The sequence below is a fragment of the Pteropus medius genome, unplaced genomic scaffold, assembly GCF_902729225.1.
Source record: "Pteropus medius unplaced genomic scaffold, Ma_sr-lr_union100, whole genome shotgun sequence".
NCBI classification, from domain to species: Eukaryota; Metazoa; Chordata; class Mammalia; order Chiroptera; family Pteropodidae; genus Pteropus; species Pteropus medius.
In genome coordinates, this window is record NW_024356335.1 from 2,951,426 (window position 1) to 2,978,989 (window position 27,564).

At 57.6% G+C, this 27,564-nt stretch overlaps 1 protein-coding gene across 1 annotated transcript in view; it reads left to right on the top strand.

Annotated features, from left to right (window-relative positions):
- The window catches only part of LMX1B (LIM homeobox transcription factor 1 beta), an 81,960-nt gene extending 55,310 nt beyond the window's left edge, over positions 1-26,650 (top strand). Inside the window, exons 3-8 of the mRNA XM_039861434.1 lie at positions 17,035-17,267; positions 19,124-19,305; positions 19,482-19,559; positions 19,710-19,776; positions 21,942-22,085; positions 22,410-26,650. Of these exons, the coding sequence (XP_039717368.1) occupies positions 17,035-17,267; positions 19,124-19,305; positions 19,482-19,559; positions 19,710-19,776; positions 21,942-22,085; positions 22,410-22,567 (862 nt within the window). The 3' untranslated portion in view covers positions 22,568-26,650. The remainder of the gene's footprint in view (positions 1-17,034; positions 17,268-19,123; positions 19,306-19,481; positions 19,560-19,709; positions 19,777-21,941; positions 22,086-22,409) is intronic.
- The last annotated feature ends 914 nt before the right edge of the window (positions 26,651-27,564 follow it).

A 27,564-nucleotide genomic window follows, 5' to 3' on the forward strand; every position in this document is an offset into this window, starting at 1 on the left:
AGCTCCCTCCAGGCCTCGAGCATCGGCCCCCCACAGCTCAGGCCCCCAGCAGCTGAGAGGCCACTCTGCTCCCCTCCCACCAGAAGGGCAGAGAGAGCAGTGGCCGGCAGCTTCACTGCCCCCTCCTCTCAAACTGGGCTTTCAAATAAATTCATCTTCCTTATTAAAAACCAGACTTGATGCTCTCAGGCCCCAGCTGTGGCTGTTGGGGGGACCTGCCTGGGGCAAGGCTGCTGAGACCAGGCTCCTTCCAAGGGACAGTGGATGCGCCTCACACGGGAAGGCCGTTCTGTGCAGGGCAAAGGTCTCCAGTTCTGGAGGGAAGGACCCAGGTTCAAATCCCACCGGGCCCATCTGCCCGAGGAGGTCCGGCTCAGCTGTGCACTCCACCATGCACTGGCTGATGACCTTGAGCAAGGTGCTTGTTTGTCCCCTCTGTGAAATGGGGGTCATCAGTCAGTGTGAGGTTACTGGGGAGATTAAATGAGGCCAATCCGCCACGAACCAGCTGGACGACCAGGACGTGGTAGCTCTCTATTCCCTGCCTCCAGCCTCAGTATCTTCCTCTGTATAATGGGGATCAGGTCCGTCTCTGGGGAGAAGCAGGGTTTGTGCCTGCGAGAGGCGCACCCACTGTAGAGGGCTGTCCTCGGCTGGAACCGCGAAGCACATGTGAGAGTGATTAGAAGCTGCAGAGCGCCAGTTGATTTTATTTTTTCCCAGAGAAACAATAGTTGCCCCTCTCCCTAGTCTGGAATGCTTTCCGCCCAGGGTCTGGGACCCCTCATTTAAATTGGCTGCGAAGGGACAGGCACTGTGAGCCCGGGAGGAGGTTGTTAGGGATGGAAAGCCTGGGCCCAGGAATTTACAATCCGTTACTTGAGAGGTGTCCTGCCTCCCCCTCACCCCCTCCAGGCCTACGCAGGCCCAGAATGTGCCGTAAAGATGTCACATTGGGTGGGTGGGGGGTGCCGAGGAGGGATCCAGGGCCTGGCCTGGGTGTGTGTGTCGTGTGTGTATGTGTGTGTGTGTGTGTAATGATGATGATGATAATATAAGGAGATTGATCCTGAATTTTACAACTCCAGGGGACAGAATCCCAGCTGCATATGTCCCAGCTGGGTGAGCCCAGACAAAAACTTCCCTCTCTGAGCCTCGGTGCCCCTATATAGCAGGACACAAAGTTCTGGGGACCTGGGAGTTTTGTTTACCATGCACCCTTCACCCTAATCATGTCAGCTGTGCGGCAGGTGATAGCCTGGTGGTAGTAAGGTCCCCAGACCCATGGGGGTGCCTTGCACTAGAACTTGGTCAAAATTGGGCACCTCTCACTGCCCACCTATGCCAGACACAGAGCTTGGAACTCTGCTCACAGAGCACACAGAGCAGCAAAAGGCTCTGTTGTCCTTTGCCAAATCACATACTGGCCCTCTCTCTTACTGGGGGCTCTGATACGTTGTAGCTGTGGGGCTTGGCACAAGGCACACTGGCTCTCTGAGACTCAGTTTTCTCATCTGTGAAATGGGTAGAGTCATTCCCCCAGCCTCATAGAATTGAGGGGAAATGGAATAAATATTGCATGAGCTGGCCCTCCAGCCAGGCCCACAGCAGACACTCAAGACAGTGCTGGGGGAGGGCACTGTCTCCCAAGGGAAAGGGCATTTGAGGGGGCCCGAGGGAGTGAGTGGAGGCTACCGACAGGAACGGGGAGGGTGTGACATGCTGGTGGCTTGTCCTTATAAGCACCTAATAAACCAGGCCCCACAAACAACTCCCCCCAGGAGAGAAGGTCAGATCTGAAAGCCACATAAGAAGCCTGAGGATGAGTCAGTTGTGGGGACAGCTGTCAAGAGAGAGGGAGGACCCAGGGGTTGCTTAGGCAGCAACGAAGGTAGCTGTTGGTGGCCTCAGGGAAATGGAGACAGAAGAGGAGACACAGGTCTGGAGGTCAGCACCTCCAGAGGCCTGAGGGACGCTGGGACACTGAGGTGGAGCTGTCCCCAGAACTGAGAGGAGGAGGGCGAGGGTGGGGCTGGCTCAGGGCCTAGGAATCCCTGAATGTCCCACGTCTGCCCTGAGCAGACATATTCCCGAGAAGCGATTCGAGATGGTGATTCTCCAAGCACCCCAGTTTTACCAGGTCCCAAGTTTCACCAGGTCCCCAGGCTCCGTGCCACTTGATTTCTGCTCTTGGCAGAGTGGGTGTCGTGCAGCATCCCCCAGAGCTCATGGTGACTGTGGCCCAGCTGGACTGGTCGGCCATTTCAGTCACCAGTTCCGGAGACCCGCCCTCACCCCACCCCCAGCCCAGAGCCCTGGGCAAGGACATGCCTTGTCTCAGAGACTTCTGCTCAGGGGTGGTGGGACGAACAGGGGTGGAGGGCGCATCCCCAAGGGGAGACTGCATGGAAATGCCCTACCAGTGTGTGACCCTGTTGGGGGAGGGGAGCAGAGTAAACAGCCACTGCCCTGTCCTCTCTGCGGCTGTGGCCAGGTACACAGGCCTGTTTGGACAGCTGCCTTGTCTGTCCGTCTGTTTGGGAGATGCTGGCTGATAGATGGGGGTGGGCAGACTGTTAACCCCTTGGTGCCTGCAGTGCCACATGCTCACTGCCTCTCTCCATGGGGTACAGTGGAGTCATAGGGTGGCCCTGGCAGCCCCCACCTAGCTTCTCTCTAAGGGGACACCTCTAGCTCTGAGTCAGGGACAGCGACTAAGGGACAAGGCTAGAGGGGCTCTAGGGCGTGGACAGTCCACCCCCAACCAGGCAGCCAAGGGCAAAGGAGGAGGGAGTCTCTCCCAGAGGGGAGCAGGGACAGAATCTGTCCAGAGCCCTCCTCTTCGCCACCACACCCGGGCCCTAGGGAGCCTCCTCTACCTACGTTTATTAAAAAGCCAGCTGCCAGGCTTTCTGTGGGCTGTCCCTCTTCACAAACACCAGCTCAGCCTGGAGTGGAAGGGGGGGCGGTCAGGGTCACCAGCAGCAGGCCCCTCTGAAGTTCGAGCAGGCAGAGATGGGGCTTGAGCTGGTTGAGGTGGGGTTCTGGGCTCAGATCCAGAGAGCCTGACTTCGGGGCGGAGAGGAGGGAAGGGGGGGAACCAGGACCCAGTGATGAATCAGAGCTGCTCTGGCTATCAGTGCAGTGGGAGAAGAGTGGCTGCGTGCCTGGTGTCTTCACATGCCCCGCCCTGCCCGGCCATGGCCACACGTCCCTACCTTAGTCACTGCTCTCATCCACCAGGCTCCAAAGGTCTGGGAGCCACCCTGGGCTCCTACCCCCTCCCACCCCAAGGCCCAGTCTGTTAACACCCCATCACTCTCAGATAAACTCATCCCCTTCCCCCACTTCCTCCCCCCACCTCCCGCACCCCTGGACCGCCTGAGCCTCTCACCTGCAGGCCGACAGCAGTGGTCTCTTAGCTGGTCACCTGCTCCCCACTCTGTGCTCCCCAAACCCTTGGTCCCAGCTCTGCAGCCAAAATGATCTTTTAAAAATGAAAATCGCTCAAGCCACTCCTCACTTAAAATGTTTCAATGGCTTCCCTTGGCGTTTGAGATTAAGACAAAAAAAAATCCTTTAAATGGCCCACAAGGCCACACCAACAGGGCACGGGTTAAATAAATTCGGGTTTGCCCCTACAGTAGAGTATGGGGGGTGGGTCTTGATGCACCAAGTCAAAACGCGAAGTCCTCCAACAGTTATGCAGATGGGAGGGCGAAAGAGGGTGACTCAAGAACAGTTTGTAGAGTAATTAGCATTTGCGCATAAAAAATAGCGGACAAAAAACACAACCAATTCTTTAAAAAAAAAAAGTCAGGGAGAGGGGAATAATGGACGCACACCAGCTTGTGTACGTCTTGCAAAGGTATCGTGGAAGGAGGCTCAGATGGGAGACTGTGGTTGCCTCTGGGGAGGAGACCTGGGTGGCTGGGGATGGGTGGAGGACACAGATCGAACACCTCTGTGCATCTGAATATTAAGTCATTACCTATACGGAGAAAAAATATTTTTAATTCCAAATTTTTGAAGTATCTAAGACCTTGTCCACTCAAGCTGGCTCCTGTGACTCTCCAGCCTCCTCTGGTTCCATGCCCCTCCCTCCCCGCACACCCTCCGAACCTTCTAGTTCCCGCTGATGGCGATGCCGTCTGCGGGCCTTTGTGCTCAGTGTCCTCTGCTGCCTGGCTGGTCTTCCCCCTCTCGATATCAGCCCAAACCTCTGTCTTCAGGAAAGTGGACTTTCCGGGGCGCCCCTCAGCCTGGGTTGCATCAGCCTATCTTCCTATTCACCTGTCTCCCTTCTCCGCGCGTAGATCAGTGTGGGCAGAGCCCCGTTTCTGGCTTGCTCACAGCCCCCTCCCAGCGCCCAGCACTGCGCCTGGCACACAGTAAACACCCCAACAGTGTGTGGGGGGATGGAGGAACTAACAGGAAGGAGAGCATGCCCTGGGAATTCTGAGGAGGGGGCCGTTGCCATGGGGGTTGGGAGGTGCCCACCTGGGCCTTGAAGCAGGAGGTTTCGGCCAGATTCACGAGGTGGGCGCTGCTCCAAGCAGAGGGCATGCAAGGCGCAAAGCCCAGGCAGCTGGGTTTCGCCAGCAACCTGCCCGCCCGTGCCGGCTCCTCCACGCCCAGGCTGTGTGTTTCGGGCAAGTTACCTTCCCTCTCTGTGCCTCAGTTTGCTCCTCAGCAAAATGGAGGCGTCGGCAGGGCCCCCTCCGAGTTGCTAGGGGCGGGGTCCGCGGTTCCTACCGCGGCGCACACAGTCGGCGCTGGATAAATGCTGGGGGGGAGTGCTGCGGGCGCGGGGAAAGGGTTAAAGCCAGGCGCTTTTTAATTGTCAAATGACTGCGGGCGATTAGCGCTGGCAGCTTCCTCAATAATCGCTCTTCTCTGTACCTGCTGGGAGCTTAATTAAAAAACAAAGAGGCTCAATTTAAAGGCCATTACTATGCTAATGTGGCCGGGCGGGCGGTGATTAAGCGGCTCCGGCGGGCGGCGGGCGGCTGGGGCGGGGCGCGGGGCGATCAGTTACCCACTAAACGGACCGGCGGGCGGCGGGGGGGTCCCCAGCGAGCGGCGGTGCGCGGCGTGCCCAAACCCGGCGCCCGGCCCTGACTCGCCCCGTTCGCCCCTCGCCCGCCCGCCCGCCCGCAGCCAGCGGGAGCTTGAAAGCGGAGCCCCTGGGGTGGGGTGGGGGATCCCCTAGAGCCGCTTCTTACTGCGTAGCAAAGGGTCCAGGGTGGGTACGAAATAAATGCCACCCGCACCTCCAAGGGCTCCTCTTCCAGAATGTCCCCTCCGCCTCCCACCAGCGTTGAGTCCTGCGCCTCTCACGCGTTCACGTCTCAGGTTCATCTAAGGGCATTCAGCTAGCTGTGGGGCTGAGTTTTGCCCCTGGCTGCATCCTTGCAAAAAGTCAGTCGGGCACAGACAGGCCGCTGGCTGGGAGCAGGTCTCAGGCTCCCGAAACGCCGGAGCATTTGCTCCTCTGTCTCGACCACGTCCCCAAACCCCAGAAAGGCAGGAGAGCACGGATGATTACCAGGCAGGCTGACCGGGGACGGTGCCCTGGCCGGACTTCACCAGCGGGCGATCTTTATAAGGGACTCCTGCCTCCCTGGGTGGTGGTGAGGTATTGGTGAAGCCCCTGCGTGTGAAGCTCTGAGCATAGGGCTGGTCTGTGCCTGTGACTTTGACATTTAGTAGGAGTGCATGCCAGGACGTTCAGAAATGTGACTGGCAGGCGCACAGGTGTGTGTGGTGGTTGGGGATTAGTCCAGATCTCATGAGGGAGCCTGGGCAGTGAGGCTCTCGGTGACCAGGCTAAGGAAGTTGTTGTTATCTCTGGCTGCCTTAAGAGAGTAGTATAAGGTGGGGGAAATAAGGGAGGAAATGGCTCTGTTTGCCACTAGGGGACCGAGCTGCTGGATGCCAGGCTTTAAGGGCTGTTTGGACAAACTCAGATTTGTGATCTGAGTGTGGAGAAAGAGCCACTAGAATCAGGGGGGGGCGGGATAGGTAACCAGAAAAGGGAGGTGTCAGTGGAGGGGCAAGAAGGAGCACACTTAATGTGTGTGGTTTTGACCCTGAGCATGTTTTCATTGGCTGCCTGGTAAAATTGGTGATCATAAATTTTAATAATTTTGTTGGTAACATTGAAAACCACCCTACCCGAGCCTGGGGTGAAGTTTAACTTGGTAAATTAACCGGTACAAGTTACAACTGACAACGATGAAAGTATCCACGGTAAAATGTGTCACTGGCTACAAATTAACCTACAAATTACCGGAAGAGTCAAATCTTGATAATCGGTAAGATGTAACAGGAGCACAAACATGATGATAGAGCCAACCTTTATTGAAATTTTTCATGGAAAATAATTTATCTCAATGAAATAATTTTAGTAAAATAAAAATGAAAATGGAAAAAGTTGTAAATTATTTAACTACACTAGAAGAAAATTGATCAAAAAATTAAATTGCCTTAATGGAGTTTGTTCCAGAAAACACTTGCTCAAAGGAAGTATATCAGTGTTTTTTTAACCCTAATTAAAATGCTGTGGTCTATGTGTAGGGAGTCCAGAATCCTTGGGGTCAACATGATGGGGACATAATGTCAGCTTGGTCAGCTGTAAGGCTCTCCAGTGACACCAGATTTCTCCTCTGAGACCTCCTTCTTCCTTCCGCCAGGAGCTCACTGAGGGGAAAGTGACCCTGTAATGTTTCCCATTGATTCCTCATCTTCTATCACAGTGCTAGGTCATGGTGGGTGTCTGGCAAATGCCTACAAAATTGACCAGTCTTACAGTGAAAACCTTAAAAAGCAGTTTCTGCTTTTAAGAGGTAGAATCATGGCATAAGATTTGGCACAGAGCGAATGCCTACGTATGTGCTGACTGGATGGATGAATGCATGGGTGCGTGGATGTGTGTGGATGGATAGATAGATGCATAGATGGAGAGACAGACGGATAGCTGGCTAGGCGGCTATGTGAGGGGGTGGGTGGTTGGATGGATAGAGTGAGTGAGTGAGTGGATGGACAGATGGATAAATAGATGGATAGACAGATGGATGAATGAGAGATGGGAATGAAAGAAGCCTGATCTATCCTCTTTAGCCCAACATTCAAGGCCTCTAGCCTAACCATTCTTTCTCACCTACGCTCCGACCTGAGTGACCCACTGTCTCTTTACCCCTGCAAATGGCCTCCATGTTCTTCATGCCTTTGCTTTCGTTCAACCATTCCCTCCCAGCATCATCTCTCTGCTTCTCCGTTCCTACACAGAGCCCAGACTCTGGAATCAGACACACCCCTGTTCCCATCTCGGCATGATCACTTCCCCCCTTCAATCATTTGCACTTTGTAGCCGCTTTCTCCAGGAAGTCTTCCCTGACCTCAGCTCTGTCTACCATCTGGACAAATTTGTACCACATCAGGCCCTGTCCTGGATCTCTCAGCCCTTCCTGGGCACATAGGTCTTGGCCTGTCCTATTCCGGCCACTCAGGACCTTGGAGAGAAATCCAAAGTCCTCTACATCTGGTAATGTGCGGTTTCTCATCTTCCGCCTGTGTGATCAGCCCCTCCCCTCTGTAACCTTGGCACCTCCGGATGCAGACCGGGTCATGAGCCCAGCAGCTCTGAGCTGCAGAAGCAAGTGCAGTCAGTCACTGCAAGTGGTGGGCAGGGAGCAGGAGGCTGAGGCTTCAAGCACAGAGAGATTTGGGGAGCCAGGCAGCGAGGCAGGGAGAATGAGCAGGAGTTCCGTAGCCCCACGTCCCAGCTCCCATCTCAGCTCTGACGCCGAGCAGTTGTGAAAAGAGGGTGGCATTGCCTACCTCCCAGGGGTCTTCTGGGGTAGGAGTACATATGCAAATAAGGCACAGGGTCTGGTATGTAGGAAACACTCAATAAATCTTAGTAATACTAACGATAATAATGGCTGCTAGATTTGGCACCTAGGAACTGGAGACACATTGAAAATGGGGGAAGGGAACTTGGGATCAGCTCAGAGGGGTTTGGTGAGCAGGTGAAAGGAGAAGGCTCCTCCTGCGAGCCCAGCATGGGGCCTGGCTCATAGTAGGTGCTTAATGAACGTTAGGTGGCTGAATGAATAAATGAATCATCACATGGATTGAATTCTCCATTGAAGGGCAGAAAAAAGAGGGAAGATCATCAGCCCAAGGGTTAATGAAATGTTTACCAAGAAAAAAAAAAGAGAAAGGACCCAAATAAGTAAAATCAGAAATGAATGTGACAGCTGACACCGCAAAAATACAAAAGATTAAAAGCAAATACTACGAATAATTATATGCCAACAAATTGGACAACCTGGAAAAAACGGATGTGTTTCTAGAAACATCCAATCAAACAAACAAAAAAGGAAATGTTGCAGGTAAAGCCCTTAGCTTGCACCTGGCGGGAACTCACTGGCCCTCCCATGCCTCTTGGCCCGGGTTTTCCTGCAGCTCTTCTTGCCTGGAGGGCGTGTGGGAGGATGGTCAGAGAGACATGATGCAGCTCCCAGCAGTATCGCTTGCTCGGGCTTCTCTGAACTCCAGACTATTCTATATGCGGCCCCCTCCCCTCCGCCCGCGGACGCAGCCACATTAACATGTTGGAAGGCAGCTCAGATGTGACATGTCCAGAACTGCACTCCTGATATCCCCACCCCACCCTGCCTCAGGCTCCACTGCATTTAATGGCAATTCCATCCTTCTGGTTGCTTAGGCCCCCAAGTCTTGGACTCACTCATAACCCCATCCTTTCACATCCTCCCATGGCCCGATCTACCTTCAAAATGCATCCCATGCCCAACCACTTAGCATCTCCCCTGTCTCACCTGGTCTGAGCCAACAGCATCTTTTGCCTGGATGGAGATAACCTCCCCGTGCATCTATCTCCCTGCTACCCCACATCGCCCCCACCCCCACGCAGCTGCCTGAGGAACCTAGTGAAAATGCCAGTTGGATCACATCTCCCCTTTGCTCCAAGCCCTTCCTTGAGTCAAAGCCCACATGATCTGCCCCCTCTCTCCTGTTGCTCACCTGTTGCCTCCTCTCCAGCCACATGGGCCTCCTTGCCATTTCTCCAACACCTCAGATCTACTCAGGCCTCAGGGCCTTTGCACTTGCTGTTCCCGCTGTGGGGAAGGGGAACCCCTTTCCCCTAGACATCTCATTGAGTCTCTGACGGCCCCTTGCAAAAACCCCTGGCCCCCTCCCGCCTTCTCCCCTGCCTGTTTTCTTTATCCCATCGTCACCGTCTGTTATACTCTGTATGCTCTTGATGTATACATATCTAATCGCCTGTGCCCTGGTCCATGAGAATGGAAGCGGTGCGGACGGACTGTCCAGGTGGCTCACTGTGCTACCCCCAGCCTCCAGACGGGGCCTGCCACCATGGTAGGCGCCACATAAAAATATGTGTGGAATCACCGAATGTGTGTACCTTGGGCTCCGGGCTGTGCCCGTCCCTCCGTGGCCCTAGCCCAGTGACCTCCAGCCCTGGCTGGGACTCCCGACAGCGCCCTGGCCTGGATCAAAGGGCCGAGGAGCCGGCGGCCCCGCACAGCTGGGTCTGCGCCCCGCAGGAAGCACCGGGGCAGCCCTCGCGGCAGGCCCGGCCCCGGCGCGGCGAGGCTGCAGAGAGGCCCTGCAAGGCCCCGCGCGCTGGCGGCCGCCGGTCGGAGCGCCGGGCCACGCCGCGCATTCCAGCCGCGTGATTGACGCGCGCACCGGGGCCCCCGCCTGCGGCTCCCGCCGCCGCCCGCCTGGCCCGCCGCCGCCGCCGCCGCATCAAAGCAGATGTTTGCAGCTGGTTTGAGTTGGATCCCCATCAACAGGCCCCTTTTTGTCTCAAAATAAAAAACAGCTACGCCCGGAATGATAAGGACGCGGCAGGCACGTGGGGGAGATGTCAACGAGTTGGGGGCGGAGGAGGCAAGCAGCTCCTTCTGCCGGCTTTCCCCCTTGGCTTCTACAAGTGACAGGCAAGTTCTAGCAACAGCAGCTGGACCCCCAAGACTGTCCAGGGTCCTGTCCCCTCAGCTCCTGGGAACTCCAGCCCATCATCTCTCAACAGACATCATCACAGACCCGGGAGCAATAATAACCTGAGCCACCGTATCCAGCACTTACTATCCAGGGGTCTGCCTTGAGCGCTCTGAGTGTGACCCTTCCATCCTGTGATCCACCACCAGCCTGTGAAGGAGGCTTGGCCCAGAGAGGGTAAACACACCATGCTCACCTGGAAGGTGGGGATTGTGGTCCCCAGTTTTCAGATAGGAAAACAGGTACACAAAGGAGCTGGCTTGCCCCAAGGTCAGACAGCTAGTAAATGGCAGAGCTGGGATTTGGATGCTTCAGACCGTTCCTTCCGCCTCGCCTCCAGAAGCAGGTTCTTAACTGTGTGTCATGCTACCCTTTCCAGGAAGTCCCCAGCTCTCCTCCAGATTGACCATCATACCTTGGTGTCTCCCAGCTTGCTGAGCATAACCCATCAAAGCACTTGTCATGCTATGCCTGCTCCCCTGGGACGAGATTTGGTCTGTTTCCCAAGCATCTTGCGTGAGCCTGGCTCAGAGCCAGCCTCTGTGAATTCAAGAAGATATAGCCACTGGAGACAGAGGGACTGTGGTTCCAGGCACCAAGACTGGTGGTCCCCATGGAGAAAGTGTTTCCAGGAACTGTGGGACTTGGGACTGGAGAGGCCCTAAAGGAAACCTGGCCCAGAATCTGCCTGGTCCCCAGTGTGACCCAGGTGAGGGTCTGGCAGAAGCCCACAGCGCAAAGGGACAGACAGACAGGGAGAGCTGAACGATGAGATCAGCGGCTTCAGACTGAAATTAGAGATGAGGAAGGGAAGGTTCCAGAGCCTGTACTGGGATCCCAGTGAGAGACTCACGTGGGAGAGGGATCACACACCTGCCGAGATGCCCTCTGTGCCAGGCACTGGGCTAGGCTTCTCCCACAGGCTTAAGACTCACTAGATTCTCACTCACCAGCTGAGGGAGGGATCAACTCTCCCATTTTACAGAAGAGGAAACCGAGGATCAAAGGGACGTGAATGACCCAAGGGCGCAGGGCTGATGCTGCAGATGTGGAAAGCCACACCTCTGACGGGGGAGGGGGCGGGGTTGGGAGAGGCCGACGGTGAGCCGGAGAAGGTCCGTGGGCCTCATGGAAGGCTTCACTTGAATTGGGTCTTGAAGGAGGACAAAGAGTTTAAACAAGAAGCAAAGGAAAGGGAGAGAGAAGATAGGCCTTGGAGGCAGGTGGGACTTTAAGTGTTAAGGAGGCGGGAAGGGACTTGCCGTGTTCAAGGAGCAATGAGAAGCATGGCGACTGCAGCAGAGGATCTGAGGCCAGGTGTGACAGGGGCGGAGCAGGGCCTTGAGTGCCACAGCCGAGTGTTTGGGCTTATCCTGAAACTGATGCAGATTCTCCGACTGAGAATCAGCAAGGGCTGCGTAAACTGTAAAATGCGGAGCCGGGCCGCGGGGCTGGCAGTGCATGGAGGAGCGGGCAGAGGAGCTTCCAGTCGGCAAGGATGGTGAATGGGTGCTGGAAGTCCTGGACAGACAAGGACAGTCACCACGATCTCCACTTAGTCAGCCCATCTCATGTGTCCAGCCGTTATTCCCATTGGACAGATGGGGACACTGAGGCTCATAGAGGAGAAGAGACTTACGTACGGTTACAGTGCTAGGAAGTGACAGAGCCAGGATTCCAGGCTTGGTGAGAGCTGTATGGACTCCAAGATCTGGGCATGAAGACCCTCGAGGAGAGGCTGGAGTCCCCCTGCCAGGATGTTAGGAAACCAATTTTATCAGAGGTGAAAGAATCAGCCATACTGCATGCATCTCTGCAGTTGTCAATGGTTTAAGAGAAATTCATGAATGAGATTTGTAATCCATGGTCGAATGCTCCAGAAGAAGTTGGTTTCAGAGTTTTATTAGCTTGACGAGTTTCATAAATTGAGCATTAAACAAATAAACCAACAAAAACTCAGAGGAGATGGAGATGTGATCTCATAGCCCGGGACTCTTCAAGGACACCCCTGAAGAGGGAATTTCTTGCTCCACAATTATAGATGATGCTGGGGAGGGGGAGGTGTTTGTGAGGGAGAGATGCTCAGCTTGGTTTAAGAAAAACTCAGACACTCAGCCACACCTACTGGGCACCATGCTTATGCTGAGTAATGAGAATTCTGCATGAATCAGGCCCCCGCCCCAAGACGTTCAGAGCCTTGGGGGCAGACAGACATGAGGTGTGGTACTCAGGGTACAGGGCAAGGTCATACAGTGAAGTAACACCTGGAGGCACAGAGCAGGGAGGGGATATGTGGTGATGCTGCCATGTGACCTTGAAAGAGTAACCTGCCCTCTTCACTTTGGTGTGCTCATCTGTAAAATGGGGAGGGAAACGGCATTGCTTTTAGGGTTCAGGATTTAATGAGGTGATGCAGGTAGATGGTAATGGAGCTTTATCAGTGCTCAGTAATGTTAACGAGACAGACAGAGAACTGAGCCAGGAGTGCTCTGTCCAGCTCAGGCCAGACGGAAGCTAGAAGGACTGAGCAAGAACCCAGGGTGGTCATGAGAGGGAGGCGTGGTTGGGATCTTAAACCCGGTGTGGGGGAGGCTGCTCGCGGAAATCTCAGAGACTCCAGTGAGGGTGACCGACAAAGGCATGCTGGACATACATGGGACAAGAGAAAGGCAGATGCCAGCTTTTACGAAGTGCCCTTGGCACTGCGCTGGCCCACCCAACAACCCCATGGGGTAGGTACCATCCACCTCATTTCACAGATGAAGAAATTGAGACTTAGAGATATTAAATGTCTTGACCGAAGTCATCCAGTGGAAAAGTTATGGAGCCAAGACAGAGCTCCAGGCTACCTGCTCCAGTGTCCCACCCCCTTCCAGGGTCCTACAGACTGCTCTCCTCCCAGGTGGCACTGTGTCCCCAGGGCAGGAGGAGGTGGGCCTGCCTTGCCCCGCTTCCCAGGAAGAACAGGGCACTTTGGGTTGGTTCAATTCATAATATTCATTCAACAAACATCTATTGCTCACTTTGGTGTGTGGGGCCTTGTACTCAGCACTGAGGACACAGAGATGACCAAGGGCAAGATGGACCTTGGAAACACGTCAAGTGGAGTCTTTATCGTAAGTGCTGTCATATGGGAGCAGCAGGGGTAAGGACAGGGAACTCAAAGCTGGAGGCATCTATCTCAGGCTGGAGGAGAGGGGCTTCTCAGAGGAAGGGAAGCCCGAGCCAAATCCTTCCAAATCGGCAGGTGTTTTGGCGACAGAGGTTGGGAGTGGGGCGAATGCCAATCTAGACAGTAGGGAAGTGTGAGGAAAGGCTTAGCAGTTTACATGAAAAATAGAGGAGAAGGGTCGTGTGGGTGACCAGCAAGCCTGTGCGCTGTGATGTGGTCTCGAAGCTGCCCTCTCTATTTGGAGTTTCCGGACTGAGGAGGAGCAGGGGTGGGGGGATTGGCACCCACAAGGCAGGCAGCTGGCAAGGGAAGCCACAGGTGGCTCCTCTGGGGCCCAGCTTCAGAGCCTCCCCCATCTGCACCCAGCATGGGCCACAGAGACACACCCACCTGGAATCCCCAGCGCAGTTCCGGGGAGTGGGGAACTATCGTCCTCATCTCACAGTTGAGGAAACCGAGACGCTGACCTGCCCAAGATCACAGAGCTGGTGAATGGCTGAGTGAGGATGGAGATCAGGGCCCTGGGCTCCAAGTCCAGTGCCTGTGGCACTTGTTCAGGGCCTTTCCAGGCTCAGAGCCCCCTTGGGGGCAGGAGCAGAAGGGAGGCGGGGAGGCCTCCTACCCTGACCGGCTCTGCCTCTCTGGTCAGAATTTGCAGCACGTCTGGAAAGGTTTGCTCCTGGCCTCTAAAGCCTGCTCCAGCCCACCGACCCACTGCCTCTTTGCCTGCCACTTCATACTGGCAACTCACTGCATCTTCACACCGAGAAGCAGGCAGTGTTGTCGAGCCCATCATACGGATAAGTAAGCTGAGGCTCAGAGAGAGGAAATTACTGGCCCAATCACCAGCCAGAAATGGTGGCATCAGGCATCGAACCTGGGTCCCTCGGACGCCAAGGCCACGCGCCGGTGGCCGGGCCTGCTTCTCAATGGCGGCTTCCAGCAATCCCTCCGCAGTGGGAGGGACTGAGGAAAGGAGGTGCGGACTCGCCCGCTGGTGCCCCACCCCCTCCCACACACGCTGTTAGCAGCGCTCACCCCAGCACGGTAGACAAAGGCACCCCGTAATTGGGAGCGAGTATTTCATGCATCCCCCCTGATGTTTTATTGAGAGGAGAGATGCTCCGAGACCAAACGGATGGCACATTCCGTTTATAAAGTGTGCGCGGTTTGTTTTATTTCCCGAGTTTTTGCAATCTCGATAACAGATGATGCCCCGAGTGGCTGGCGCTGCCTCCGTAATGGCGGTACTGAGCCTTTGGAGAAGTATTAATAATAGATTGTGTTGATGAGTTTGGAGAAAGTAGCAATCGACCCCCTGCTGCCAAGGCATTAGCACGGCTGTTCCGAATGCAGCCTACACAGTGGCGGTGCCTGCAAATGCGGGTCACCCGCCCTGCTGCCCCCTCCCCCAGCCTAAGAGCATCGCCTCTGGGGAGCCACCCAAGGTGTGCTGATGCCCCCTGAGACCTTGTCCCTGCCATGCTGGCGCAGAGATGTGGCCAGTGCCTGTCCATTCATGGGCCACAGAGGCCAGGCTGCAAGACCTCAGTGGGGCCCCTCCGTCGAGAAGTAGAGCAGGAGGAGGAGACAGAGGGGCAGAGAGCGGGGGCGGGGCAGCAGGTTCTGCAAACCTGGCTCCTTCCCCAGCCCCTGGACAGGGCTGGATGGGGCCTCTGCCCCAGGCTGCCGTGGACCGTTGGCCAGGTTGTACCCTGAACAAAGGTATCCAGCCAAAGGGCCAAATCGGAGCTGAAATCCAGCTGAGGATCCCCTTGCGAGATCACATACCGTGTGGACCAGTAGGGTCCTCTCTGCCTGGCCTGAGCTCCAGCCCAGCCCAGCCCACCCCAAAATATCACTCACCTGCTTCACACTCACTGAGGCCTCCTTGAGGATCAGCTGGAGCGAGGTCCTGCCTCGTGGAACACCTGTAGAGTTGGGAGCTGAGCAGAGGTACACACTGTGCTGCTGATATGATCCTCACTCACCGAGTTACATGCTCAGTGTTACTGAATCCTGGCAACGGCCCTTTGATGGAGGTCTTGTTGACATCTCCGTTTTATAGTAGAGGGAACGGAGGCCAGAGAAGCTCGGGTGAGCTTAAGGGAGGCCACCTCCCCCAGATTGGGGCATCAAAGAAGGCTTCCCAGAGGAAGTGGCATCGCAGTTGGGCATCGCAGGATTAGTAGGAGCCTGCTGGGTAGAATGGGGGTGGGGGTGGCAGAGGTGGCTGAGATGCCCCCAGTTTTGAGTGCCCTGGCCCGTGCCAGGGCAGTAGGCAGGACTCAGATGGGCCCTGTCCACAGCACCCCACCAGCTCGCCGTGGGCGGTGCTGATGGCAGCCCTGGGAAGAGAGGCAGGCCGAGTGCCTCGCATTTATGGCTGTTTCTGTTCCAGAACCGATTAGTGGAGAATTGCAGCTGTAATCTGTGCCTGCGACGGCGGGCCATAAAGAGGGATGGGATGTGCGCAGCGTTCCCAAGGTGGCGCCCGCAGACGTGGCCCGGGGACGCGGGGAATGAAAAATGGTTTTAATTCCCTCCCAGCAGCAATAATTTGATTCTTCATAATTTTCTCCATCAAAGTGTTGTCGAGGCTGAGTTCCCACAGAGCAGAGCACGTGACGGGGATGGGAGGCCGGGAGGATCGGACAGTAGGTGTGGGCAGAGGAGGGGCTGTGCCGCTCAGACCCTTCTGTACATGCCGGCTGAAGGCACTGAGCCCCCGGCCACCTTTGTCTCTGGAGAGGGAAGACGGATCGACTTTGTCACGGAGGAGCTGGGTTAGGTCCAGGCTCAGAGTCAGCTTTTATCATTTACTACCCACGTGACTCTGAGCGAGGGACTCCGCCTCTCGGCACCTCAATTTCCTAACCTCTAAAATGGGATTGATTAATTTTCGTGCCTGTCTTGTGGAGTTGTCGCAGAGATTAAACGTGCAGAGTGCTTAGAACAGCGCCGGCATTCCCGTACGTGCCCAGGAGATACGTTTCTTCGTGGTGGAGATGCCCACGCTGGAAGGCGGGCTAAGCGGGTGTCAGCCAGACCCAGGGCTAGAGAAGGAGTGTGTCGAAAGGCCAACGCGATGGTGGGCCGGGGAAACTGCGGGCTGTTCTGTGGGGCACAGCCTTGGGGAGTAAGGGGGTGGGTAAGGGAAGAGGCAGGATCATGGCGGACTCAGGAACTTGGATGTCTCCCAAGGGCACTAGGGAGCCATGGAAGAATTTGGAACAGGGAAGCAGCATGATCGAGAGTGTGTTTTAGACAGATCTCTCTGATTTTCCTCCTGGAGGGTGAGTTGAAGGGTTGGAGGCACCAGGAGTCCAGGGAGGAAACTGGGAGGAGACAGGCAGAAGAGGAGGGGCCCAGTCTGGGAGGCAGGTTGCTTGGATGTGGGGGTGAAGGAAGGGCAGGGAGGAAGCAGGAGCGGGTCCTGAAATGAGGGTGGGTGGGCCTATGGGAGCCTGCCCTTCCCCTCAGGGCAGAAGCCCTATAGTTCTTGGAGAGGGTTGAGGCTGACCCTGCACTCTGCCCTCTAGTGGCCTGAGCGGGAAGGGCCCCGAGCTGACGCACCAAAGAGAGGGCACATCTGGGCAGGATGATGCCCAGAACCCAACCTGAGGCCCTGCGAGCCAAAAGAGTAGGACTTCAGGGTCCAACCCTGTCCGGCTCGGTGCCCAGGGATGGCCTCTCCCACCTGGGTTGGAGTGTCAGGGTGGCAGGAAGGAGAGGCTCTGGGTAGGCAGTGGCCTCTGAGAGGGACCCCTGAGCCCAGCTAATGCGCCCACTCTGTGCACCCGCAGGCTCTTCGCGGCCAAGTGCAGCGGCTGCATGGAGAAGATTGCCCCTACTGAGTTTGTGATGCGGGCACTGGAATGCGTGTACCACCTGGGCTGCTTCTGCTGCTGCGTGTGTGAGCGGCAGCTACGCAAGGGTGACGAGTTTGTGCTCAAGGAGGGCCAGCTGCTGTGCAAGGGCGACTACGAGAAGGAGAAGGACCTGCTCAGCTCCGTGAGCCCGGACGAGTCCGACTCTGGTGAGCCCTGGCTGGGGCTGGGGTCATGCGGCGGGGAGGGCGGCCGGGCGGCGTGCCGCGGGAGGGCGAGCTTGCCGGAGAAGCATGCTCGTGACCCCAGGACCCGAGCTGCACACAGACAGCACGCCCACACCAGCATGCGCGTGTGCACCGATGTGTTCACATACACACGCGCACACGTGCAGGGCACATGGACACCGATGTGCTTACACCGCCACAGGCACACAAATGCATCTGTGGACGCTGCCACCGAGACACCCTGCCTGTGCACATGTGTATGTGCATGTGATCACAGATGCACACACACAAGCACATAAAATGCATGTGTGGGTACCCATGTCCAGGAATGTATGTGCATGGGCACGTGGACTTGTGTAGATGTGCTCGCGTGCCTAAGCACGCACAAACACACACACATACAAGTGCATGTGTGACCTAGCACACACGTGCAACAAGCAATGATGCATATAGCTATACACACATTTATTTACATGCTCATGTGCACTGTGGTTTACACATGTGCATGCCCTAAGGGGGTGAGGGTAGTGGGCCAGAGAGCAGGGTGTGTCTTGCCTTGGCCCCCACCATGGCACAGCACCACAGGGGTCTCTAACAACACCAAGTCTGTAGGCTGCTGGTGTCTGAGAGGCAGAGATCGGTGTGTCCAGAGCCTTCAGCTTTGGGGAGCAGCAGCCCTGAGCTATTCCTTTTCCCAGCTGGGTGGGGGGCATGTGGCGCTCTGTGGTGGAGGGAAAGACCCCATTCCCAGGACGAAGGTGCCTCTTTTCTCTACTCTGATCCCCAGAGGACTACACCGGTTTGGAGCTCTCCTGGCAGGAAGGGCCAGGCCAGCCAGGAATGAGTCTTAAGGCAGAAAAAGCCAGAGAGGTGGCTGGCACCTGTCATTCCTGGGGTAGTGGGGAAGGACTGGAGCAGGGAGCATGGAGAAGTGATGGCCTGGTCCGTCCTGGCCCTTGAGATAACCTGGGGCCCACGGTCACAGCATCTGCCTGGACAGAGGACTTTGGTACTGCCAAGTCCCTTGGTGGAGGCAGTGAGCTCCCATCCATCTGTCCCTCTGTCCATCACCACCATGCCCAGGCCTATGGTTGCTTGGACTCCTGTGGGAAAGCAGAAGAGGCTGGCCAGGTATCACTGCCCCATTCTTACTGGAACTAGGCAAGGGTCTCAGAGGGAGGAGACAGCTCCATCCACAGAGGCTCAGGCTCTGAGGAAGCTGGGCCTGGAGAAGGGGGATCAGTTCAGACATGGGAGCAGCTAGAGGCATGTGATTGGTGAGGTTTTGCTGTCCGTCTGAGGCTGGCATCTCCAAGACTCACAACTCTGGGGCACGGAGGTGGCCAGCTGTACATGGTATGTGTGGGTGTGTCTGTGGGTGAATACACCTGCATGTGTGTGTGTGCGTGCCTGTTCAGGGATGCCCATGCCTGTGAGCAGGTGCCCATGTGTGTAAATACACCTGTGAGCTGCATGTACTTAGGCCTTGGCAGGTCCACGTGCCAGTCTGCATGGGCAAGGACCAGTGGGTCAGTGTGCATCTGTGTGCGTGTGTGTCTGTCTGTCTGTCACGGGCATGAATACTCCTGTGTGAGAATGTCTGGAGTGTGGTCTTTGCCTGTCAATTTTAGACCCTGGAAGCTTCGAGGAAGAAGACTTTCTGGGCCCTGGGGGAGTGAAGTGGCATCTGGTTTTCTCAAAGGTTGGCATTCTGGCCTGAGGTCTCCAGGGAGCCAGAGGCCAGCCATGGCAGGTGTGGGCAGGAGGCGATGGGGTCCCATCAGGCAGCAGATCGCCTAAGGGTACAAGGCTGACAGGCTGGATCGTATCCCTCACAGTAAAGAGCGAGGATGAGGACGGGGACATGAAGCCAGCCAAGGGGCAAGGCAGCCAGAGCAAGGGCAGCGGGGATGATGGGAAGGACCCACGGAGGCCCAAGCGACCCCGGACCATCCTCACCACGCAGCAGCGAAGAGCCTTCAAGGCCTCCTTCGAGGTCTCCTCCAAGCCCTGCCGAAAGGTGAGGGGCGGCCGGGGTGGGTGGGGGCTGACCCACACCCACTGCCTTCCCCTCTTCTCGGGGACGAGGACATCCCTCTGCATCCCCGCCCATCCACCGATTCCCCCAAACCCACCACCTCTCAGCTGCTACCCTCCCTCCCCGGGGGCCTGACCTGTCTCCCTCTCTCTGGGCAGGTCCGAGAGACACTGGCAGCAGAGACAGGCCTCAGTGTGCGTGTGGTCCAGGTCTGGTTTCAGAACCAAAGAGCGAAGGTGAGAAGCCACTCGCCACCCCCGCTGGGCAGGAGTGGAGTGGGGAGGGGGCAGGCAGAAGACAGAGGGCCTGATGTGAGTGGGGCAAGGGATGAATGGGGGCCGGGGGGCCGGGGGGGCGGGGACCGGCACGAACTGTGTCTCCCGCAGATGAAGAAGTTGGCACGACGGCACCAGCAGCAGCAGGAGCAGCAGAACTCCCAGCGGCTGGGCCAAGGTGAGGCGGGGCCCGGGCCAGGGGCCCCAGCTTAGTCACTGTGCCAAGACCCCCAAGAAACCTTCCACCGAGGCGGTCAGAGCTCAGGGAACTTCTGCCTCAGAACCAGCTGAGATCAATAACTTCTGCCTCAGAACCAGCTGAGATCAATAACTTCTGCCTCAGAACCAGCTGAGATCAATAACGCAGAGAGGCGGTGGCACCCACAGGACACAGGAGGAGAGATGGCAGGGCGGGCGGCCCGGAGGGGTGGCAGAATCTCCGGACTTAAAACTTCAGTCATCCACTCGCCGTCACCGTGTGCCAGGCACTGTTCTCATGGTTCGATGCTCTCCAGCTCACTGAATTCTCACTGCTCTCCCCGCGAGGAAGGGCCTTGTCATGTCCCGTTTCACAGATGTGGAGACTGAGGCTCAGTGTGACTAAGGGACCTGTCATGATCGCTCAGCTAGTAAAGGGCAAAGCCGGGTCTCAGTCCCGTGTTGGGGGGGGCTCACTACACCCCACTGCCCGCAACAGAATCCAGCAGAAGTCTCCAGAGAAAGCACCAGAGGAAGTTTGCAGGGTGTCGAGGAGTCAGGGTGGGCTCTCCGGGTGCTGAGGGGCCAGTTTAAGGGGCAGGGGCCAGGCCCCTCCCAACACTGGGCTTTGCCAAAATCTCGTTTCCACATCTTGGGCCAAGGCTGGTCTCCCAGGCCTTATGGGGACATTGAGCCTTCAAAGCTTGAAAGGAGGGCAAGTGGAACTCTCTGGGACTGCTGAAGTGAGGTGGGGACCCCAGAGCTACCTGCTCCCAGGTGAGACAAGGGCAGATGCCAGGGACCTTCTACTCAGGTCTCTGGGGGCCAGGCCAGTGGCCCAGGCCAAACCCAGCACTTCGAGGCCATGGCCTTGGAGCCTGGTTTTTCCTCTCTTCTCCTTCTGCCCGCTCCCTAGACACCCCAGCTTCCTGAGACTGCAGCCACTGCTTTGGGTCTCCCAGCCAGCTCCCGAGCTGTGTCCCCATGTTCCCAGCTGCCTCCTAGACTGAGCCTCCCCAAGAATGTTCCTGGTTGCCATCAGTTTTCATCCGTGATGCCATTCCATGGCTGGCCTCCACGGCTGCCCCTCTTTTCCCCACTGGTCTCAGCAGATGGTGCCGCAGGCCAGTTCCGTGCCGGAATCGTCCAGGTCTTTATCGGACCTTCCTGTTACACACTTCGTTGCCCGATTGACTGAGATCCGGCCGATTGGTTTCGCAATCCGTCGCCCCCTCCGGGCCCTTCTGATCCGTGGCGTTCTTTCTCACATCCCCCTTGATGGGGACCCCAGCCCCTCACGTAACTTCCTCCTTCCACCGACCTCTGCCTTCTCCTCTACCTTCCGAGCCTTTCTCCACAGCCCCTCTTGGCCGAGACCCTCCCTTGGTTTCCTCCAGCCTCAGGGGGACCCCCACGCGGCTCGGCCCCCACGCACCATCTCGCACCTCGCGTTCCCCCACACCCGGCCTTTTCTCATCCTCGTGCCCCACGGACGGGGCTCTCCGCGCCCGCGGGAATGTTTCTCTCCCTGCCTCTGCTGCCCTTCAGCCTGGCAAGCCACCCCTCGCTCCGGCCTGTTGAACCCCTGCTGGTTCTTTAAGTCACATGGGGGGTGGGGGCCCCGTCCTCCGGGAAGCCTTTTCTGGGTCTCTTTGGCCTGGATTTGGGCCCTACCCCGATGCTCCCTGAGGTGGGGCGCTCACTGCATCCACACGTTGAGTCATTATTGCTGCTTAGGTGTCTGTCTCGCAGAGGGCCTGAGATCCTGGAGGGCAGGGTCTCTGGAGGATGGGGTTGCAGGAGGGAGGAGAACTCTGACTCCTCCGCTGATTCTGGAGGAGGACCTGGAGTGTGTGGCCCAGGAAGGGGTGGAGGGTGAGATCAGACAACTGGGCTCCATGGTCCCGCAGGCCCAGGAAAGCCATGGAGATAAAACTGTGCGGCAGGGGTGGGGAAAGGGGACAGGAACAGCAGGCAAGGGTCCTGGGGTAGGACCGTCCCTGGGGAAGTCCGGAGAAGGTCAGAGGAACTGCCCTGGGCGCCTGGACTGGACTGGGGGGCTGCTCGGTGGGAGGTCGGTGGGGGCTCCTGGGGCTCCTGGGACTGGGGGGCCGGACGGCCAGCGAAGGCGTGCTTTGCCCCCAGAGGTCCTGTCGAGCCGCATGGAGGGCATGATGGCCTCCTACACGCCGCTGGCCCCACCGCAGCAGCAGATCGTGGCCATGGAGCAGAGCCCCTACGGCAGCAGCGACCCCTTCCAACAGGGCCTCACGCCACCCCAAATGCCAGGTGACCACATGAACCCTATAAGTGCTGCCCCCACCGCCCCCCTCTGCCCCTCCCCAGCACCGTCCCTGCCCCCTGCCCCCTGCCCGGCCTGGCAGGCCTGGGGCCCTGACAGCCATCTCCCATCCCCGGGCTAACACAGCCCGCGCGCCTCCTCCTGACCGGAAGCGGGCACTCTCGAGACCCTTCCTGTGGCGCCCAGGCCCTCTGGTCGGGCGCTACCACCAGGTCATCCTGTGCTTCCCTCGGCTCCGGCCGCACAGCCTGTAGGGCCGGCAGGGGCCTCGGGAGCCTCGGCCCAGTGCTGACGCCCCCTCTGCTCCCCAGGGAACGACTCCATCTTCCACGACATCGACAGCGATACCTCCTTAACCAGCCTCAGTGACTGCTTCCTCGGCTCCTCCGACGTGGGCTCCCTGCAGGCCCGCGTGGGGAACCCCATCGACCGGCTCTACTCCATGCAGAGTTCCTACTTCGCCTCCTGAGAGCCAGCCTGGCCGTACGGACGCTTGGGCAAGGGTCCTGGGGTAGGACCGAGGGCCACAGAGGCCAGCCTCTCCACCCCCAGTCCCGCTGCCCGCACAGACTCTACAGACAGCCATACGGTGCCCTCCCCTCGGCCAGCCAGGCCTGGCCAAAGTGCCCGCTGGGCTCCATGGGACAGGCAGATGGGCACAGCCTGGGCGGGGGCTGTGTCCTGCCCACAGAGACCGTGTCACCCCCAGGGACCCAGAGCTCTTGGACAGCCACTCGCCTCCCAGCCCCACCTCGGCCTCCATCGCCTCCTCCCTCCTCATCTTTTTTTTGGGAAGCCTAAAGTCTCTCTATTTTTTTAAACGTCCTCTCTGTGTCCAGGCGACCTCCATGGCCGAGGCCTAGGCCAAGGCAGGGCCCCAGGAGGACGAGCGCGGTGCCCGTTCCCTGTGAGAAGTGGGCGCTGGTGCCCACCTCCCCCGCCTCTGCAGGCAGGCCCCCCGGCCCAGGCTCCGCCTCCCAGCTGGAGCCCAGAGCGGAAGTGGGTAGAGCCTGCCAGGTGTGCCAGGCCCACTGCAGCTGTGCCCTGAGGGGGAGTCACTGGGGAGTAGAGCAGACCCGAGGGGATAGAGACACACATGCAGATGCACACACACTTAAAGGCACACTTATGCAGATACGTACACAGCGATGTAGAGACACTGAAAGAGACAGGCCTCTTGTGGGGCAGCCCCGCCCTGTCAGAAAGGGGAAAGAGAGCGATGGGGAGGACCCCTCTTCTTACAGCAGCAGGAGAGGAAGGAGGGAGGGGAGAGGATGGTGAGCTTGAAGCAGGAGGACTCAGATGTGGCCTAGCCTCGGCCCAGATGGGAGCTGCCTGGGTAGGCAGGGCAGCCCCAGACCCAACCAGCTCCAAGGGCAGAGACAGAGACCCCAGAGCCAGGCAGAGTTGGGCAAAATGGCATAAACTCCAGGTGGGAAAGAACCTCACAAGTCACCCATTTGACACTCCATCTTGGCTCCTGCCCAAGCCGCCTCTGCCTCTCCTTGTATACCTCCTGCAGCAAGGAGCCCCACTACTTCGTCAGGCCCCAAGTCAGCTGCCCTTTTCTGCTGACTTCCCTTCAGCCTTTTCCAGCCCTGAGTCCTCACTTCTCAAAGCCAGGCTTTTCCAGTTTCTCCAGCTCTTCTTAAAGCTGCCGTAGCCTCAGCTGGGCTCCAGCCTTCCCTCTAAAGTTATGGAGCAGATATAACCCAAATTTCCCACTAACATCAGCTAGCTAAAGTGAGCGGGCCCATCACCTCCCCTGCTTTAGGTGCCCTGCCTCTGTTAATGTGGCCCGAGATCCAATGAATGGTTTAGGCCACATAACCTTGGAAACTCAGCCTGCTCTTCTGTAACCGAATCCCCTGACTATCACACACATATGGCAGCTAGCCACATCTCTCTTCTGTATGTGTGTGTGGGTGGGGAGCTGGGGGAGTCGGCCCTGTGCCTCTCACTTGAGGTATATGGACCCTTGGGGCCTCTCCCTGTTTGGTGTTGGCCCATTAACCAGTCCTGCTTGGATGATACATTCCAACCCACTTCCAGCCCCGTTTTGCACGCTGGAAGTCAGAAGCGCTGCATCAACCCCCATCCCCAGTCCACACAACCATAACCCTGCCAAAGAGAAAGTGAAGTCGGGCTGATGGGTCCTGCTCTCAGTGACCCCTTGCTGGGTCCTGGAGGTCACTGTGTCCTCCACCATGTCCTGACAGCCCTGCCTTTAATTCTAACTCAGAGCCCTAGGCTGCCACACTGAAGTCTGCCCGTCTAGCCTTTGAGCAAATAGGACGATGGTTGACTCTGCCTTCGGCCCCCTCTGCCTGGCCCTCACTGGGATCCTCAAAGTTTGCCATCCTGCTCTGTGGTTCTGCTCCTCTGTCTGCTGGGGAGGCCTCAGTCCCTCCAGAGTGACCTGGGCCCATTTCCCCACCGCTGCTGGCTCCTGTGCTCAAACCCCACCCTGCTCCTCCCCAGAGGAGTCGTCAGAGCAGGGATGCGGCTCAGCATCAGCTCTCTGACCGAGCAGCCAGCCTGGCCTTTCTGGGCTCCCGGTCCACACAGAAGGATGTCAGCTGATATCCTCAGGCCTTCTGCACCATCTCCTGGTCCTGGGCCACCACTGGTCCCTCAGGAGCCATGCTGATTCCTTGAGGGATGCTCTCACAGAATCATGGCAGGGGCCCTGGGGTCAGGGCCGGAGCTGGACACGCCAGCCCCCAGGAGACACGGCCTTCTCTCCCAGACTCTTTAAGTTGGAAAAGACCTCAGAAATGGGTCATCTAGTCCACCTTCCCTTATTTTGCAGCTGGAAAATCTGGGCCAGGAGAGGGGAGCGGACTAGTCCTCTCGCAGCTGGTCAGTGACAGAGCTGGAGCTCAGAACAGGGACTCCATGCCCACCCCTCATCCTCCCTGTCTAGCGAATGACCTCCAGGTCAGAGGCATGACTTGTCTAAGTCGCTTTTGCCACTCCAGGGCCTTACAAACCCCGAGCCCAGCCCGAGGCCTGTATTCCCTTCTGCCAAAGCATTGGTACAGGGACACCCCACTCACAACCCACAGATTGTCAAAGCCAGAAGGGACCTCAGAGAGCCCCTCGTTCCTGAGTCACCCCTCAGCGGTGGTGAGGTAACTCCTTCACTGCATGCTAAGGCTCGCTGTCCCCAGGCTCTGATGTTCACTCTGCCCAGCCCTGGACTGGGCGTGGGGACGTGGATGGACGAGATGTAGGGCCCAGCCTTGAGGGGCTGTCTCCTAGAAGAAGAGACGTACACACTCAGTCCCAGACCTGTCCAGACTTCACTGAGGACCCATTTCTCAGATGAGGAATCCAATGCCCGGAGAAGGGAGGCCGTGTCAGGGTCACCCAGCAGAAGCACGCGGAGCTAGCAAGCTGGCTGGGGTCTGAGGCAAGCTGAGAGGAGCAGGCTCTTCCTGCTTTATGGGAGGAAGTGCAGCCTGGACTTGGAGGGTGGTGAGTCGCCAGGACCCCCTTCCCTCTGTGATGAGGGGCCATCATCACTGTGGTGTTGGTGGGGCGGGGGGAAGCTGGAAGGAAGAGAGAAATAAGGGTCTGCTCTCTGAAGGAAGAGGCGGAAAGTGAGTGGAGGCTTCGAGACAGGAAGGAGGCCGCCCCAGGTGGCACAGCGAAGGAGGGCGGAGGAGGGACAGGAGGTGGGCTGCTGCCTCTGGCCAGAACGTCGTCTGCCGACTCCACGGACAAGGGGACACAGTGGTTCCAAGGGTCAGGCAACAGATCCAGCAGAGCCTATAAGAGAAGGGGTCACTGCAAGAGGGCTGGACATCTTGGGAGGCTTCCTGGAGGAGGCAGAGGTGGGGGCAGGGTCCACCGTGTCCAGATGAGCAGAGCCCAGTAGGGTCAGGCCTCCGGCACAGGAGGGTTGGGGTAGCCTCTTCTCCTTTAGGAGACTCAGCTTCCTCGCCCACCCATGTGGAGCTGGTGCCCCTCTCACTTCGCACATAGGGGACCTCGGGGGAGGGAGCACTGACTGAGCCCAGCCTGGCTCCAGCCTGCGCTCTGGGCACCACAGGGGTGAAGATCTCACCTCCTGTCTGGGAGAGCCCACAGCTCTGGGGCTCCCTCCACCCCGTGGGGAAGGGGGTCCATGCTCACATGCACGCGCATGGACACACACGCTCACACCTGGACGCACATGGAGGCTCACAGACCCACACTCCCAGGCACACACGGCTGGGGGGCCTGGAGAGCAAGGAAGTCCCTCTAGCCTTTGGCCCTTGGGAAGTGCCATTTCCAATGAGCCTCCTTGCTGGCGCCCTCCTCCCCCGACTGGGGTTCCCAAGGGAGCCCAGCCCAGCTGGGTGTGGGGACCGGGCCACTGACCATTCCTCTGTTTTCCTTGTACAGACTCTCACTGCCCACCCGCCATCCCCAGACACATTTTATTTAATAACTTGTCATTGTTAAATTATTTATTAGCGTTTACCACATCACCACCCCCACCCTGCCCTCCCCTCCCACCTTCTGCCTCTTCCCACAAACGCAGAAAATGGAAACAACAACAAAAAACGAGACATCAGTATATTTGTAAATAAACCAACCTGTACACGTCTGTGATGCCTCTACCTTATGGGGAGGGGCTGTGTTGGGCCCGAGCCAGTCCTTTGTGAGCATCAGCAGACTTGCTGGTGGCCACTAGGGACAGCACGCAAGGAGGAGGGCTTGGGGTCCCTGGTCTCGCCCCACGCATTCTCTTGTCTCATTCCATCCTGCTCCCCAATACGCGTTCATTCATTCAACCAACTGATATGAGGGGCCCCTTAAGTGCCAGCTGCCAGGCTGAGAAAGGGATTGGTGGTCCTCACCTCAAGGAAGTGGCGTGGTATGAGTTCAGTCGAGGTACAATAAGGCCATCTAGAGGGGCGGAGCATCATGGAAGACTTCCTGGAAGAAGCTACATGTCGGCACGGCAGGGACCGGAAGAGGAGGGGTGTCTGGGAGTGCTCCCGGCGTGTGCAAAACCTCAGGAGCAGGCAAAATCTAAATGACAAGAAGAAAAGCTACGGGCGTAGGAGAAGCAATAGAGCGCAGCTAGGCCATCCGGGGTCTCGCTGCCAAGTGCGGATAGATGCAATGAGGTCAGGCGGACCGGATGGAAGCGGGGAGGTCAACTAGATCACCATTCTCACCTGGGTGAGAGGTGAAAATGGCTTTGACTAGGGCAGTAACAGTGGGGAGAAAGCAGGGGTCAGATCTCTGAGATTCTGGTGAGCTAGGAAGTCAGAGCATCAGCTCGGCTCCCGGATCACTGGGATGGGGGTCCTTGGAACGCCGGTCTGGGGCGTGTGTTGCTGAGGGCAGCCCGGTGCGCGTGTTCTGGAGCAGGGCCGAGCGCCCAGGTGTTCGGCAACCAAGGGGGTGGGCGCTGAGGCCCAGGGAGGGTGAGCTCGCCCAGAGCAACGCGCATGGCAGAGTGAAGAC